At 52.4% G+C, this 15847-nt stretch overlaps 1 protein-coding gene across 7 annotated transcripts in view; it reads left to right on the top strand.

The window, feature by feature from the left end:
- The window catches only part of TLK2 (tousled like kinase 2), a 2417851-nt gene that overhangs the window by 1907237 nt on the left and 494767 nt on the right, over positions 1–15847 (top strand). For all 7 annotated transcript variants that reach the window (XR_014968435.1, XM_085624076.1, XM_085624079.1 and 4 more), the window contains one exon: positions 3360–3498. Coding sequence is in view for 6 of the 7 variants with exons in the window: in XM_085624076.1 (XP_085480202.1) it covers positions 3360–3498 (139 nt within the window). In the remaining variant the exon portion in view is untranslated. The remainder of the gene's footprint in view (positions 1–3359; positions 3499–15847) is intronic.

Here is a 15847-nt window from a genome sequence, read left to right as displayed (position 1 = left end):
TGGGGATCCCCGTTTTCCCATACCTAGACAACTGGCTGATCAAAGCTGAATCGCCAGAGCTTTTGTCACGCAACCTGCTGTTAAGTTTTCCACCTGGGTTTTCAATCAACAAGCTCAAATCTCTCCTAGGGGCCCTCCCAATGACTTCAGTTCTTGGGGTCAGTACTGGACACCACTCTTCTACATGCCTTACCCACACCTCAGGGGATTGCTGGCATAAAGGAGATCCCATCCTTTCATCAAGGCGTGCAAGTCCCACTCCTGACGGTTCTACGATTCTTTAGTCTGCTGGCTTCCTAGCCACACATATATGTTGGCACATGAAGTCCTTGCGGTGGTGTCTCCACAGACCGTGACTACCGTACGAGGAGCTCTAGCAGACTCCATTGTGAACTCTCAGTGCTGAGACAGACGTGGCTCGGTGGGGAAGCAAGGCGAACTTGAGCTGCAGGATAGCTTTCTTCCCTGCCAGGATCGTGACTATGGTAGTGACGGATGCTTCGGCCTACAGGAGGGGAGCTCACATGGAGGTTCTGGAGATCAGGGGTCCTACTCTTCTCCATCCAGTGTCGGTCGGTCCAGATCATGACAGACAACACAACTGCGATGCGCTATGTCAACAAGCAAGGAGGGAGTAGGGTATCACCTCCTTTCCCTGGAAGTGTTTCGACTGTAGTCTTGGGCACACAATCAAGGGACCTGTTCCTCCATCAGTCACCCTAGCGGGGTCTCTAAGTGTCCAAAGCAACAGCATGAGCCAGCGTTAACTTGCTGATCAGTGGCGTCTCTGATAGGCCAGGACATCTTCACCTAGTGGGGTACTCCTCAGCTGGGTTTGTTCACCTCATCGGAGAATGTTGCATGCCAGCAATTCTGTGCCCTCCGGCCTTGGGGGATGAGTTCCAGTTGAGGTGGACCTTTCAGCTCCACTTGGCATTCCCCCCCTGCACCTTTGATTCCTCGGGTTCTGAGGAAGATTCAACAAGACCGGTATCAAGTCATTCTCATTTCCCCAGATGGTTCAAGGAATGTGTGGTACGCAGACCGGTGTTCCTCCACATGTCCTCCGCTCAAGCTGACATAAAGACAGAACCATTCTACCAGTAGGAGGGGTTGATGCTACAGCCTAATCTCCAAGGGTGTCATCTACACGCCAGCAGTTTGAGTGGGGACATCTGAGTTGCTGCCAACGGAGGTTGTTGACGTCATTCTGTTAGTACGTCTCCCCTCTACCATATCTGCTCCCTATGGTAGACTGGTGCGCGGACAACAGCGTAGACCACTAGCTGGCCACTTTTTTCTATTTCCTGCAATTCGTACTTAACCTTTGTACAAAGAGTTGTATGATTGGCACTCCATTTTCAGTTTCCCTCTGTCAGATCAAATCCCCCATTGTGGTGCATTTTCTGAAGGGGCTGATGAATATGTACTGTCCAACCCCCTTTGTTGGTGCCTCAGTGGAACTTTAAATTTAACTTTTCTTATGGGGGCTCCATTTGAGCCCCTCCTTAGTTGTCCCTTAAGGATGTTAAAGACTGAAGACTGCAGACTAGATGACCAGCTGTTTGTGGGTTACTGCAGTGTTTCAAAAAAGAACCATGTCGAAGTGGCTTGTCCTCTACATTAAGACCTCGACCTTGGACAACAATGAGTCTCCAGAAGGAATTAAGGCCCATCCACCAGGGCCAAATCCACCACTTATGCTCTTGCAAGAGGAGTCACAATTGCAGAGATTTGCAGAGTGGCACATAATCATTGGTGCCTGGATACCGAGGTGCGCATAGATGATCACTTAGCCAAATCTGTCTTGCAGGATTTCCTGATATAGCGATCCATCAGTCTTCCTAGGTTGGGTACTGCTCTGTAATATATTCTATAGGTAAAGAATCTGCAGGTAGACTTATCCATCAGAAGAAAAAGTTACTAACCTGTTGTAAGGATCTTTCTGATGGTCACTCTATCTACTTGGAGATTACTCACTGACTCCCTTTCCTCCCCGTTTGATGGATTGTTATAGTGAGAGTTAGTCAGATATGGCTTTGGTGATGTCCTCTAACAGCATTTTGTGTCATTCACAAAGCCAGAACCTCCTACTGGCAACGTGAGAGCTTTGAAGTTTTTAGATCCAGTGTGACGTCAGATGAGAAATCTGCAAACAGATAAGATACATAACAGAAAGATGATTACTGTAGGTACGTACATTTTTCATTTGAAACGGACCCCTTAATTATTATTACATTCCTTACTGAATGTTTACCTGTTAAATGCTGTATTTTTAAATAACTGTTAGTGAGCTGCTGAGGCCAGATGTGAGATTTGGTTCCAGCGATGTATGTGGCTTAGGGGCAAAAGTTAAGTTGTATAAAAGGTCTCTATTCATATTTCATGGTGATGGTTAGTAGACTTTTCTTGCTCATTTTGAGCAATACCTTTGTCAAGCATTTACATAGATGTGCAACTCATTCTTTCTGCAAATCATTTGTTATCCTATTCACACACATTCTTGTTGACTCTTGCAAGCCGTAGTTTCCACTGTAGATGCCAGGAAAGGCCATGCTCAGGCATCTTTAGAAGTTCAGGTTGGACAATAAAAGCTGGTGCTGCCCACAAATTCTTGACAGCAGCCTTGTATCTGCTCTCTTGACTAAAGAAAGTGAAACAGTTCCTCCAAGAAAGTAACTTCAGAAGTGCTGTTCAAGCCTACTTGCTCTTCCATCTGGAAGATGGCAACGCCCTGCTTACTGGTCTGCCATGTTCTATACCACCGCCCTCAAGGGCATACTAAATGTTGCAATACAAATCATCCATGGCCTAAAAAATATGACCAGATCATAGCCTTCCTGATGGAAGAGCCCTAGATGACCCAACCGGTCTTCAAAATCCAGCAGCATCATTTACAAAGTTGTCACAATCAGCGCCCTCACCTATCTGGCTCACAAACTCACAAGTAAAAAAGAAAAAAACAGACCATATTTTGCACCCATGGTCTGAAACAACAACCATGTATCCGTTAAAATCGCACCAACACTACTCCAGTTCTGGAGAGTACTTTAAACTGACCTCTGAGGAACACCACATCACAATGCAGTAGCAACCCACTCCTCCTCCCAGAATCCTGCTAGCTCTTCAGTTTCTTGACTTATTCCTTTGACCCTATTCAGTGCTCTTCTGGCTTTTGGCTAGATTCACGCTGTACAAATACCACATACTTAGATTATTTCATTTGGTATTTTAATGTATGTATCCCTAAAAATAGTGTTCAGGTTGGATTCCTCTGTCCATGTCACTAACATGATTTTTCTTTTGTGTAGCTGATTCAGTTAGCTTCTGCTTTTATTTTATTTTTTCTTATACCATAGGAAACATTCTACTAGTGAATGGTACAGCTTGTGGAGAAATCAAAATCACAGATTTTGGGCTTTCTAAAATCATGGATGATGATAGCTACAACTCTATAGAAGGGATGGAGCTTACTTCACAGGGGGCTGGTACCTATTGGTAAGTTTGAACATTGATTTGTGTGCATATTAAAAAATTATATGGTATACTATTTTGAAAGGCACTTAATTGTGCCTCCAAATTACTGACATCTGAAAGAGACACTTTAATGATAGATTCCTTACTTTAGAATATCCCCAGGCGTCAGACTGGATCCGGAAGGTTTTCGTCAGCAGTACCACTGCACGTCGGAAGGTGGCGTCGTACGGCTCCGCGTCCGTCGTTGGCGTCGTGGTCGCCGAGATGACATGGTGGCAGCTACTTAGACGCCGCCCCCTTGCGCTGACGTCAGTTCTTTCTTTTTCTGCGCCAGCAAGCGCAGATCCGGGAAGTGTGGTACCCCCATTAATTTTTTGACTGAGTTTTGGGGGATTTTTGTCTTTCTTTTTCGCGTTGATGGACTCCTGGTGCAGATAGGGATGCCCGGGTTTAAGTCTTTGCGTGACAGTCATCGGATGATGTCGGTGACGGACCCGCACGGTGTGTCTCTTCTGCCTGGGACCCCAAGTCGTGCCCCGATTGCTGCCGGGCCATGGCGCCAAAGACTTTGCGGGAGCGGTCCCGAAAGTTGCTTGAAGCCCGGCAGTCGGCTCGGCGCTGTTCAAGGTCCCGGTTGAGGGACCAGTCGCGGAGCCACCACCATCGGAAATCTTCGGAATCGAAGTCTTCGAAATTGGGGTCAGGTAAGGCGAAGCGCCACAAGAAGTCAGAGACATACTCGTTCTTCGGCTTCCCCTCGTCCATCAAACGATGAGGGTGTGGGTGGGGCCACCCCTGCGGCTCCAGCAGAGCCTCCGCAGTCACCAGCGGCCTACCTGCCCTTTCCGGGTTTGTCTTCGACTCCAGCCCAGGTACAGGAATTCCTGTCCGCTATGGCTCGCCTCTTAGGGCCGTCTGGCCCCTCTGCTGCACCTTCGATCCCCGCGGGCCCGACTGGGAGTCCTCGCCTTTTGACGCCGGTGGTTCCGGCCCCGACGTTGCGCCGCAGGACTCCCGTGGATCCCGGTCGACACCGGTTGACCTTGTGATACCTCAACCAACGTCGACCCCACCGGCAGCACATTTGACGTTGCTCGACGCGCCGGACGTCGACCCCTGTTTCAGCCCCGCTGTGGATACGGCACCGGAAGGGTGTCTGCCGACGCCGTTCCGGAATTTCTTTCCCTATGCCCATTCTCCTACTTTTCGGCCTGTGGAACAGCATGAGGAGGAAGGCGAGGACTGGGAGGGGTCTGAGGACCCTCTCGCAGCTCAGTGCGAGTATGACCTGGACTGGGAAGAGGAGTTGGGGGACGCCAGTGGTCTGGACCCCTCTCCAGATCTTGGCATGCTGTCTCCTACCGTTGCTATGGAGGAGGGTGCGAGTTTTTCTGTGGTGTTGCGTAGGGCAGCCGAGGCTCTCCACCTCGTGCTCCCTACTGTGGCCGTCAGGACTAACCTCCTGACTGAAGTGCTTCAGCCAGCAGTCACCTCTGCGGAACCACTGCTGCCCTTTAATGACGCACTTTCTGACGTACTTTTGGGCACTTGGCCCAGGCTCAACACAGGGGCTCCTGTGGACAGAAACGTGGCCCGATGCCATCGCCTGGCCCTGGGCGACCCCATTTTCCTTTCCCAAAACCCCACCCCTGAGTGCTTGGTTGTCCATGCCTCAGTGTCCCCGAGCGCATTCCCTTTTGCACCCCCGGACAGGGAATCCAAGAGACTGGAGCAGTCCGGGAAGAAGGTTTTTTTCTTCCGCCAGTCTAAGGCTGCGGTCTGTGAACACCGCATGCCTCTTGGGCCGTTATTCCCACTCTCTGTGGGATACGGTGGCGCAGGTGCTGCCTCAGTGTCCAAAGGAGGCCCGGACAGTACTCTCCCAGTCTATTGCTGAAGGGAGAGATGCAGCCAAGTTCACGATCCGTTGTGGCCTTGACACCGCTGACTCGCTGGGCAGGGCGATTTCCACGACAGTGGCGCTCCACCGCCACGCCTGGCTGAGGAAAACTGGCTTTTCGTGGGATGTCCAGAACACCTTGATGGACATGCTCTTTGATGGCATTCGCCTCTTTGGCAACAAGGCGGATAGTGCTTTGAAGCAATTTAAGGGCTCTCCGGCTACGGCCAAGTCCTTGGGCCTTTCGGCCACGCAGCCTCCTCAGCCTTCTGCCTTTCGCTCCTTCCGTGCTCGCGGAAGGGCAACCCACCACGTTCGCAACCAAGCCACAGTCCACGCGCGTCCACGTACATGGGAGCCGCCGCGGCAGTTCAGGGGGCCAGCTGCCGGGTCAGTCCACCACCACCCCCGCCACCACTGCCTCCAAACCTTCCTACTCCAAGCTTTCAGGCCCATCAAACAACAGTGGGCGGTAGGATTCGCCATCTCCTCCCCCACTGGCGCACCATCACCTCGGACAGGTAGGTTTTACAGATAGTCCGGAGGGGCTACTCCCTTCCCTTCGAGACTACCCTGTAGGAAGGTGGATATCTGGCTATGGCTACCCCCAACTTTTTGCCTAGTGTCTAGCTGGTTTTTGACTTAGTTGGCCTGAGATCCTGCCATTCAGGGTCTCAGGCTGTCTGCTCTCTCTTTAAAAAGGACTCCATGTACCCTAGGTACATACCCAATTGGTAAGGATCACCTTATTGGACCCTGTACAGTGTACCCTAGGTACCCAGGGCATAGGTGTGCCCTAGGCCTTCCAGGGGCTGCAGCATGTATTATGCCACCCCTGGCCTGGCCTTCCAATCAGACACAACTGGCTAATCACTCAGCTGGGGCAAGGTTGTGTAATCACCCCTTGCTTAGGTATAGTATTCCTATACCTACCTTATATATAGACACATGTGTACCTATCAGCCACTCCTATGGCAGGCCTTAACAATCCTGGAGGCAGAGTGCTTGGTAACATGTGAGATGGTGCTCTAGCATGAGCTGAGCCTGTCTGCAGCTTTCGGAACCATGTCCTTATAGCTGTTCTATGATATAGCCTACCATATACTCTTAAAGTGCCTTATAATCTTAAACGGTTATGGTAACTATGGTTTGGCTTTATCAAAACATGTCGTGTAAGGTGTCTAACACTTTGGAATAATACCCCCATCCCATTTCTGGTGATGAGGATATTATTCCCCCCTTCTAGAGGGAGAGACATGTTAAAATCCTACTTTGCTGTTTAACTCTGACCAAAGCCTTAGCATCACAAAATGGATGCTGCTGCCACAGACACGAGTCTGACCTCCTGCAGCTGGGAGCCCTCCCAGCCAGGGAGGCCTGGACAATAGGTTTCCTGCTTGGGGAGGTGCTAGCACCTCCCCAGACAGACTTTAGTGTATTGGGGCAGGGAGGGCTGAAAGGAATGAGACATGCCTGGGGCACACAAGGTGCTCCATGCATAGTCCAGTTCAAACCGGTGCTGGGGCACTCCAGCCCCAGCTCTGGCGCGAAACTGGACAAAGGAAAGGGGGTGTAGCCACTCCCCTTCCTGGACCCACCCATAGGAGGGACCTAGCAGGTAACCCAGCCCCCCAGATTAGTATAAGAGTGGGAGCTGAGTCCCTAGGACTTTGGATTATCCTGATAACTGAAACTTGAACAGAAACTCTGGACCTTCGACATTCGACCTCAGGAAGAAGACTGAAGAAATCTCCCTTGTGGCCATGGAGTGACCACCCTGGGCAACCAGGCACCATCCAGCGACCGCTGCTTGCTTTGCGACTGATCCTACGAGGGACGACTGCAGAGACTGACCAGCGCTGAGACTTCCAGACACCTCTGAACCAGATCCACATCTACAGCGAAGCTGAGACCCGTGGAGGCGACGAGGGACGTGGGACCGGCGACTTGGGAAAAGTGGCTAGTAACTGACTAGCGCGACTTCTGAGGCTTCCTCGAGGCTGTGCTTGGGGAATTGAGAAGCCCCCATCCCGAGCACTATCTGCAAAGAAGACCAGCTCCCCACACTTCACGTGTTCTGCGTGGGGCCCTTCTGCACCTGTGTTGCTCGACGTGTTGTCCGGTTGCTGGCCCGTTGGCTAGTGACCTCTGCGACGACGAACCTTTGTTTTCACCTTGCTGGTCCGGCTCCTCCAGACTGGCACCCGCTCCTCTGTGAAAGAGAAGCACCCCAGACCTTCGTGGTATGCACCAGAAGCAAGTCCTCCATCCTGCGTGGGTTCCGCTTGCCAAGGCTTGTTGGGTCCTGACTCGACTTCGACGCCGCCGACAGCAAGAGCCTTCGTGGGACAGCTTACCTCCTGGTCCTGGTCGTCCTCGACGCCTCCTGGTGCCCGTGGCTGCTGCGACAAGCTTCACCTCTTCACCTGCATCTTCACGACATCGCCTGGTTCCTTCCCGGTTTCTTCCCGGCTCCTGGCTGGTGACCTAGGCTCTGTCCCTTCTGCTTGCAGGTATCCTTCCTTCTTGATTCCATCCTTGGGATCCACCGGACACTCTTCACTGACTGCTTGTCAGCAACTTTCCTTCAGGCATCCATAGGAGTCAACGACGAAACCCGACGCAAGTTCACACCTATGCACCCGCAGCCCGTGGGCTAGTTAACTTCAGTACTTTGGTGCTCACAAGGGTATTGACTATCCAAGGGTCTAGTTTCCGAGTCTCGACTTCCTAGCTATACCAGAAGTGTCCTAAAACTGTTAATTTCTAATAACTTCCATTTCTATCGACTTTTACGCGTGAGTGTTTCCACTCTGCACCTGAATCCCGTGGGCCTCCCACTTCCTAACCTTTGGTAGTATAGTGTAGCCCCAGCGATGGCCTAGGCCTATCCGGTGTTCGTGACAGTGGTCCTTATACCACTTACTTAGTATATGGTTTGCGTGGCCCCTAGGGCCTAACTGTATTACTTACCTGTGTGACTTAATGTATGCTTAAGTAAGACTGTGTTGTACTTACCTCGAATCTCATAAAGAGTGCTGAGGGTTTGACTAGAATAAATACATTCTATTTTTATATATATCTGTTGTGGTGTCCTTTCATTTGGTATTCAAGGGATTACATATGGTATAACAGCTGGCTTCACATGCCGTTCAGAGTTTAGCCTAAGACTGCTCTTGTCCATGCTACCACTAGGATAGCTGGTCTATAAGGTTGACTTTACAACCAATCACCATAAGGGTGTTTTGGACTGATACAAGGTGTACACTAGAATTAGTACTGCGGCGTTGAAGGCATCGGAGGAGGCATCAGGTTGGGGTGTAATAGCGCTACGCGCCTGTATAAAGGCTGGATCGCGGGGTCTATTAAGAGCCCCCACCCTACGGCAGGCATAACTGCCCCAAAGGAGACTGAGTGCTGGGGCCTGGTAGCGCCGGGAGCTGTGTTGCCGGTAGGAGCACAGCGCCTGTAATAAGGACTGCGTTGCTAAGCTGTGAGTGAGACACCGGGGGACGCTGTGACCCTTGTGCTGAACCAATGTGGAGGTGAGACGACTGCTACCCCCTGTGTCTGTTGGGGTGAGGCGTACGCGATTGTCAGAGCGAGCCTCTCTGGTGCAGTTATTCATAGGTGTGGGGCAGTGAGAAGTCGTGCTCCCCCCTTGACCCCCCCCCCCCCCCCTTTCGCGGTCGGTGTTGGTGGGACGGGCTAGGGCAGAAGTAGACTGCCGGGCACAGCGGAAGAGGCGACAGGGACCGGTAGAAGAACCTGGCAGCGAGAGCGGTGGAGGTGACTGGGCCAGGGACCACGACTGCGGAGGCATCATGGGCAAACCAGAGGCAAAACAGTCGAAGCTGCATTTCGAGGGAGCGCGCCGTGGGGCACAGTCCCAGCAGAGTGGGCAGCATCAGGAGGGGCGCAGTGAAACCCAGGATGGAGCTGCGGGTGTGACGGCGGACACCTAGAACATACTACAAGAGATACGTCAGGGGTTTGCCACTGTGGTGGAGAAGGTGGACCACATGTCGACCAGAATGGACGCGCTGGTCCATAAGCTGGAAGGTCATGAGGAGCGGATTCAGGAGGCGGAACGGCGCCTATCGGAAACGGAGGATGTGACTTCCAGACATACTACATACTACGCGGCTAGCTCGGATGGATAATCTGTTGCGGGTGATAGCTGCGAAGAATGAGGATTTGGAAGCGCGTAGTCGACGCAATAACATACGCGTTATGGGAATACCGGAGTCCACCAATGTTGGGAGGCTGGAGGTATACGTAGAAAAGATGCTGATGTCCACTATCGGAGCAGAGGCACTATCAAGTCAATTTATAGTGGAGCGTGCCCACAGGTCGTTGGGTCCCCGACCACAGCCGGGCGCTAACCCGCGCCCAATAATTGCAAGACTGCTGAATTACAGGGACCGCGACGTGGTGCTTCGGGCAGCCCGAAAGAAACAATCTATGGTGTATGATGGGAACACCTTCTCGATTTATCCGGACTTCACCTCAATGGTCCAAGAGGAGAGGCGTAAGTTTCTGGATGTGAAAGCAAAACTGCGTAAGGCACAAATAGATTATGCGCTGCTCTACCCAGCGCGCTTGAGGGTGACGCACCAAGGCAAGCAACATTTCTTCACTAAGCCGAATCAAGTGGAGGACTTTCTGAAGCAAGTGAGAACGGCGACTCGTGGTGGCGGTGTGGGGGCGTCGTCGCGAACAGAAGAAGCGAAGGGGGGCGTGGAGGGTGAGGACTGACCTGGAAGACGGAGGCTCACGTGGACTACCTAGGACTCAGGGGTTGTATATGCTATGGCACACAGGTGAGCGCCGGCCTACTGGCGGAGTGATGGGGGTACGAATCACCGCATTGAGCAACTCATTGACTTCATCGGGTGACCTCTGGCCCTCTAGTCCTTGCCCGAGGGGACTGGGACAGGCTAGTGGGACGGGGGGGATGCTGTGGGTCCACCTGGTTGAAGCCCTCAGCGGGTGTTACCCAAGGGCGAGGCGCTGTATCCCCAGGTTGGGGATGAAGGTGCTGTATGAGTTTGTTGGAGTGGGGGGGGTACTGGGAGGGGTGACATTACTGGCAAGTTGGGGTTGCTTCAGTGGGAGGGGGTGGGAGCTCATGGGTTGTTTGTTGGTTTACGAATGTTGCTTCACTGGGAGAATGCTATTGGTAACACGTCAGGTGACCGGTCGGAGAACCTAGGCATGAAGGCCTTGGAATTGGCTACTGTACTGAGATGTTGGGCACAACTTAGGTTGCATGGCCCTGCTGGGGTCGCGCACCAGGTTATGACCGAAACGATAGATCATGGATGAGAGGGACGTCAACAAGCTGAATGTCCTCACCTGGAATGTACGAGGGCTGGGAGATGCGAGGAAAAAGAGACAATTGTTAGCCTACCTAGACAGACACCACACGCACATCGCTATGCTGCAGGAAACGCACTCCCCCCCCCCCCGGGAAACAATTGCTTCGGGTGCAAGTGGGCCGCCCACAGGGTGTTCTCTTCCTACTCCTCCGATGCGCGTGGGACGGCAATACTAATAAAACAGGTCCCCTTCCACTTTGGAGGAGCGTTGGCAGACACGCAAGTTAGATATTGCCTTATGTGGGGACGATTGGGTTCGGTGTCAGTTACACTGGCCTGCTGTTATGGGCCTAATGTCGATGACCCGCTTTTCTTCTCCACGCTATGGGCTAAGATATTTGAGGTGGGCTCCCAACATATTATCTGGGGTGGAGACTTTAACGCTACGCATAGCCCGAGTTGCGACAGATCACACCCAGCCCCGCATCATTACACTAAAGCCGCTGGAATACTCAGACACACCATTGCGGAATATCAGCTAGTGGATGCCTGGAGGCATTTACACCCAGACACCAGGGAGGGGACCCACTACACGGCGCGGGCGGCTTCCTGGGCGAGACTAGACTATTGGTTGGTATCTAGGGGACAGGGGCCTGCGATAGTTCAAGTGCAGCACTTGGCCCGCACTTACTCGGACCATGCTCCAGTTAGGCTCACACTGGCGTCATCGGACCTGGAGATGCCGAGGGGCGGCTGGCGGATGAATGCGGCAATGCTGCTCGACGCAGTATTCCAGGAGGTGGTCTACGACTTCTTTGCCCGCAATAAGGGCTCGGTGAAAAGTGTGGAAATTATATGGGAGGCCTTCAAGGTAACAAATCGGGGGTTTTGCATAGGGGTTCGGGGTGCTACGAGACATAGTCCGCTCACTGCAAACATTAGAGGGGGAGCTGAAAAAAATTGAGACTGAGTTGGCACTGCGGCCGACTGCTGACGCCCAGATAAGGTTCAGAGATACCCTCACGGAATACATGAGCACGGCGAAGGGGGAGGTGAACTTCCGGGGTAAATACTGGAAGGCCAGAAGCTACGGTGAGGGAGACAGGCCCGGGAAGGTATTGGCGGCCCTGGTTCAGAAACCTCGTTATGCCAATTATGTCCTAGAGGTTGAGGAGCAAGAGGGTATAGTCCTTCGGGACTCGGATGGTATAATTACTGCATTCCAGAGGCATTATGAACGTCTATACACCTCCACGAGACTAGATGAGTTGCAGTTGGAAGTTTTTTTGGACGATGTAGCGTTAGGATGGCTCAGCGATCGGCAGCGGGAGTTTTTATGCGCTCCCTTTGAACTAGACGAAGTACGGGAGGCTATCATGAGTATGCAGTCGGGGAAAGCTTCTGGGACGGATGGTATTCCAATTGAATTCTATAAAACATATATAGACATTATGGCCCCGGTGCTGCGTGAAGTGTACGAGGAGTCATTGGAGGTTGGTTGCCTACCGGGCTCTATGAGGGAGGCACTGATGGTTTCGCTGTTGAAGCCAGGAAAGTCGCCCAGAGTGTGTGACTCTTACAGACCGCTGTCCCTCCTGAATTGCGACGCCAAAATACTGGCGAAACTGATAGCTGCCCGCCTGAACCTCCTGCTCGAAAACCTGATACTCCCAGATCAATCGGGATTTGTCCCGGAAAGGGCCACGTCCCATAACCTGCGAACGCTGTTTACGGTGCTAAATAACGTTGCGCCGGAGATGCCCCTAGCTGCGATTTTCTTAGATGCCACTAAGACGTTTGATTCGGTAGAGTGGGACTACGTCTTTGGCGTAATGCTGAGAATGGGCTTCCCCCCCCCCTTTTCCTGTCATGGATTAGATTGTTATATACAAAGCCAGAGGCTAAGATATTGATAAATGGGAGAACGACTGGGCCACTGTTTATCACAAGAGGCACTCGGCAGGGGTGTCTACTCTCTCCATTGTTCTTTGCAATAGCGATGGAGCCTCTGGCGGCGAAACTGAGACAACGCCATAATGATAAAGCGCTGAGGTGTAATCTGCGGCAAATCCTCATATCCATGTATGCGGATGACATCACACTGTACATCCGGGATCCACAAGAGAATTTGAATCCTCTCCTGAGGGAATTTATTATCTTTGGAAAGTTATCAGGGATCCACATCAACTGGGGCAAATCAGGTGTTTTTCCGCTGACGCAGGCGACCAAGAGGTTTGAGCCAGACTATCCACTAGAATGGTGCGATGAGGAGGTGCGATATCTGGGAGTAAAGGTAACAAGGGACAAGGACGAGCTTATGCGCTTGAACTATGGCACCCTGATATTACGCATTGGGGAGAATGTGACTCGTTGGATTACATTGCCCCTGTCGATGGCAGGACGAGTGTCCCTGATCAAAATGGTGATCCTTCCCTAGCTGCTATACTTATTCCTTAACATCCCATTTTATCCGGGGCGACACTTCTTCGCGTCGCTCCGGTGAGAACTAACGCGATTGGTCTGGGGGGGCCGACAGCCGCGGCTCCAGTGGGACATACTCACCAGACCATATTCGAAGGGGGGCTTTGGAGTCCCTGATTTGGAGTTATACTACTATAGTGCGCAGGCCCATTACGCTTGGTACTGGATAGTGCAGCCTAGATATATGCCGCAAGTAGCGGCGGAGCACTGGCTGGCTCAGCCGATACCAATAGAAGGAGCAATATTTGAGCGGGTAGCGCCGAGAGATAAGAGCCCGACTACAGTAACGTGTACAATAGGCGCTTGGAACCGGATTGGACGCATACTGGGTGCCCCCATGATGTATGCGGCCTCACTGCCACTGGCATACCACCCTAATATGCTGTTGCTTCAGTAGGCGGTATTTCATCAGTTCAAAAAACGGGCACAGATTGTGACATGGGGAGACCTGTACAGAGAGGGGCGTTTCTGCACGGTGGAGCAGCTGCTTCGGGGCCAGCAGCAGACAGCCTTGGACGTCTTCCTGTATCTTAGACTACGGCAGGGGATGCGTAAAGCCACCCCAAATTTTCCAGAGGAACCCGAGGCGCTGGCCCCGCTGCAGGCCCTGCTCAAATGCACGACAGCTACAAGGTTAGTCTCGCTCATTTATAGAACGGTGCATACACAGAAGGAGCTGGCTGACGCAGCCTCCCGGGTGCGCTGGGATGAAGAGCTTGGAATGACACTCTCGGATGAGCAGTGGGAATTTTGCTGTATTCAGACTGAGAGGGTGGCGGCCAGTAGTAGACTCCGCATGATACACTATAAATATCCGCATAGATTATACTACACACCAGTGAAGATGCTTAGATTTAAATTGAGGGACTCGGATAGATGCGACCGGTGCGGAGTGCCTGGGGCGGACATATGGCACCTGGGGTGGGAGTGTACGGGGGTGTATGAATACTGGCGGCAGGTGTTTGAGGCTCTTTCCCGTATGACGCACACACACATTGAGCCCACGCCTGTGATGGCATTATTGGGGTATGTCAAAGCGATACAGGCGACGCACCGAAAATATGTTGCAATGGCGCTCCTCATGGCAAAACGAAGGGTGGCCTGTAGATGGGGTAGGGGGAGGGCTCCGAAGTTCAAGGATTGGATAGCTGATTTAGTAATGTGTCAAGAGCAGTTGGCCATGTATTCGGAGCTGCTGCCCAGTGCTTCCAGGCTGCGGAATATTTGGGCTCCCTTGACCTGCTATTTGCTGGAGTGTCCGCCAGAGGGATCGAGACCGGAGAGCGAGCGGGACGTTGCTGGAGGGGTGGGAGGGGAGAGACCTGATACGAGGAGCTAACGACCACATGCAGCTGGAATGTGGAGGCGGGGTGGGGGTGAATTGCTACCCGATACTGGCAAGTGATAGTACGACTTAGGAAATGTGATGATGGGAAACGAAGTCTGTCTGTTTCTCTGCGCAGGTTGGGACCCGGAGGGGGAGAGTGTGGATTTGAATGTCCGGGTGGGCGATGGAGGTTGGTTGGTGGATTCCTCTTCCTGTAGAGATGTAAAGGGATGTGTTGAGGCGTGCTGCCACAAATGTGCATATAGATAGAAGTGACAGTACAGTTTGTATGAACCAATGACATACTGGCATACTTTACCAAAAAAACTAATAAACAGTTTAAAAAAAAAAAAAAGGTGTACACTAGAATTAGTGACATCATGTATCAGGCCAACTTCTCACATACCCCTCCAGCCATGCCACCCCAATACTACCGCATGCCGGGGGATCACTTGACACTTCTCCAGCAGGAAGTTGCGGCCCTCTTGGCCAAGGGGGCCATTGAGCGCGTACCGACGCCAGAAGTGGGTCGTGGTTGTTATTCCAGTACTTTGTTGTTCCAAAGGACGACAAGGGCCTGCGTCCTATCTTGGATCTTCGGAACGTCAACCGCTTCCTCCAGAAGGAGAAGTTCAAGATGCTCACACTTGCTCAGGTCTTGTCTGCCCTGGACCCGCAAGACTGGATGGTAGCGTTAGACGTGCAGGACGCTTACTTTCATATACCCGTCCTGCCGGCCCACTGGCGTTACCTGCTGTTTACAGTAGACCACGAGAACTTTCAGTTCACCGTGCTCCCTTTTGGCCTTGCCAGCGCCCCTCTGGTGTTCACGAAAGTCATGGCGGTGGTCGCAGCCCATCTGCGCAGATCAGGGGTCCCAGTCTTCCCCTATCTCGTCGACTGGTTGTTGAAGGCGGGCTCGCCCCAGGCAGTCGTCTCCCACCTCCAGACTACAGCCGACATCCTGCATTTGCTGGGGTTCTCCATCACCGTGCCGAAGTCGCACCCGATTCCCTCTCAGAAGCTCCTCTTCATTGGAGCGGTTCTGGATACGGCGCAGTTTCGGGTTTATCCTCCCAAACAGTTAGTCCGGGACATTCGGGCTATGATTCTGATCATTCAGCCTTTGTACTGGGTTTCGGTCAGGATGACCCTGAGGCTGCTGGGCCTCATGGCCTCCTGCATCCTGCTGATCAATCATGCCAGTTGGCATATGCGGGCTCTGCAGTGGGACCTGAAGTTCCAGTGGGCGCAGCATCAATGGAACCTGTGGGTACGTCCAGATCTCGGAGGGTACTGCAGAACAGTTGCCGTGGTGGCTCACGAACAAGCGTTGGGTCA

The sequence above is a fragment of the Triturus cristatus genome, chromosome 1_1 (assembly GCF_964204655.1).
Source record: "Triturus cristatus chromosome 1_1, aTriCri1.1, whole genome shotgun sequence".
Classification (NCBI taxonomy): domain Eukaryota; kingdom Metazoa; phylum Chordata; class Amphibia; order Caudata; family Salamandridae; genus Triturus; species Triturus cristatus.
This window is presented reverse-complemented; position numbering and strand designations above follow the sequence as displayed.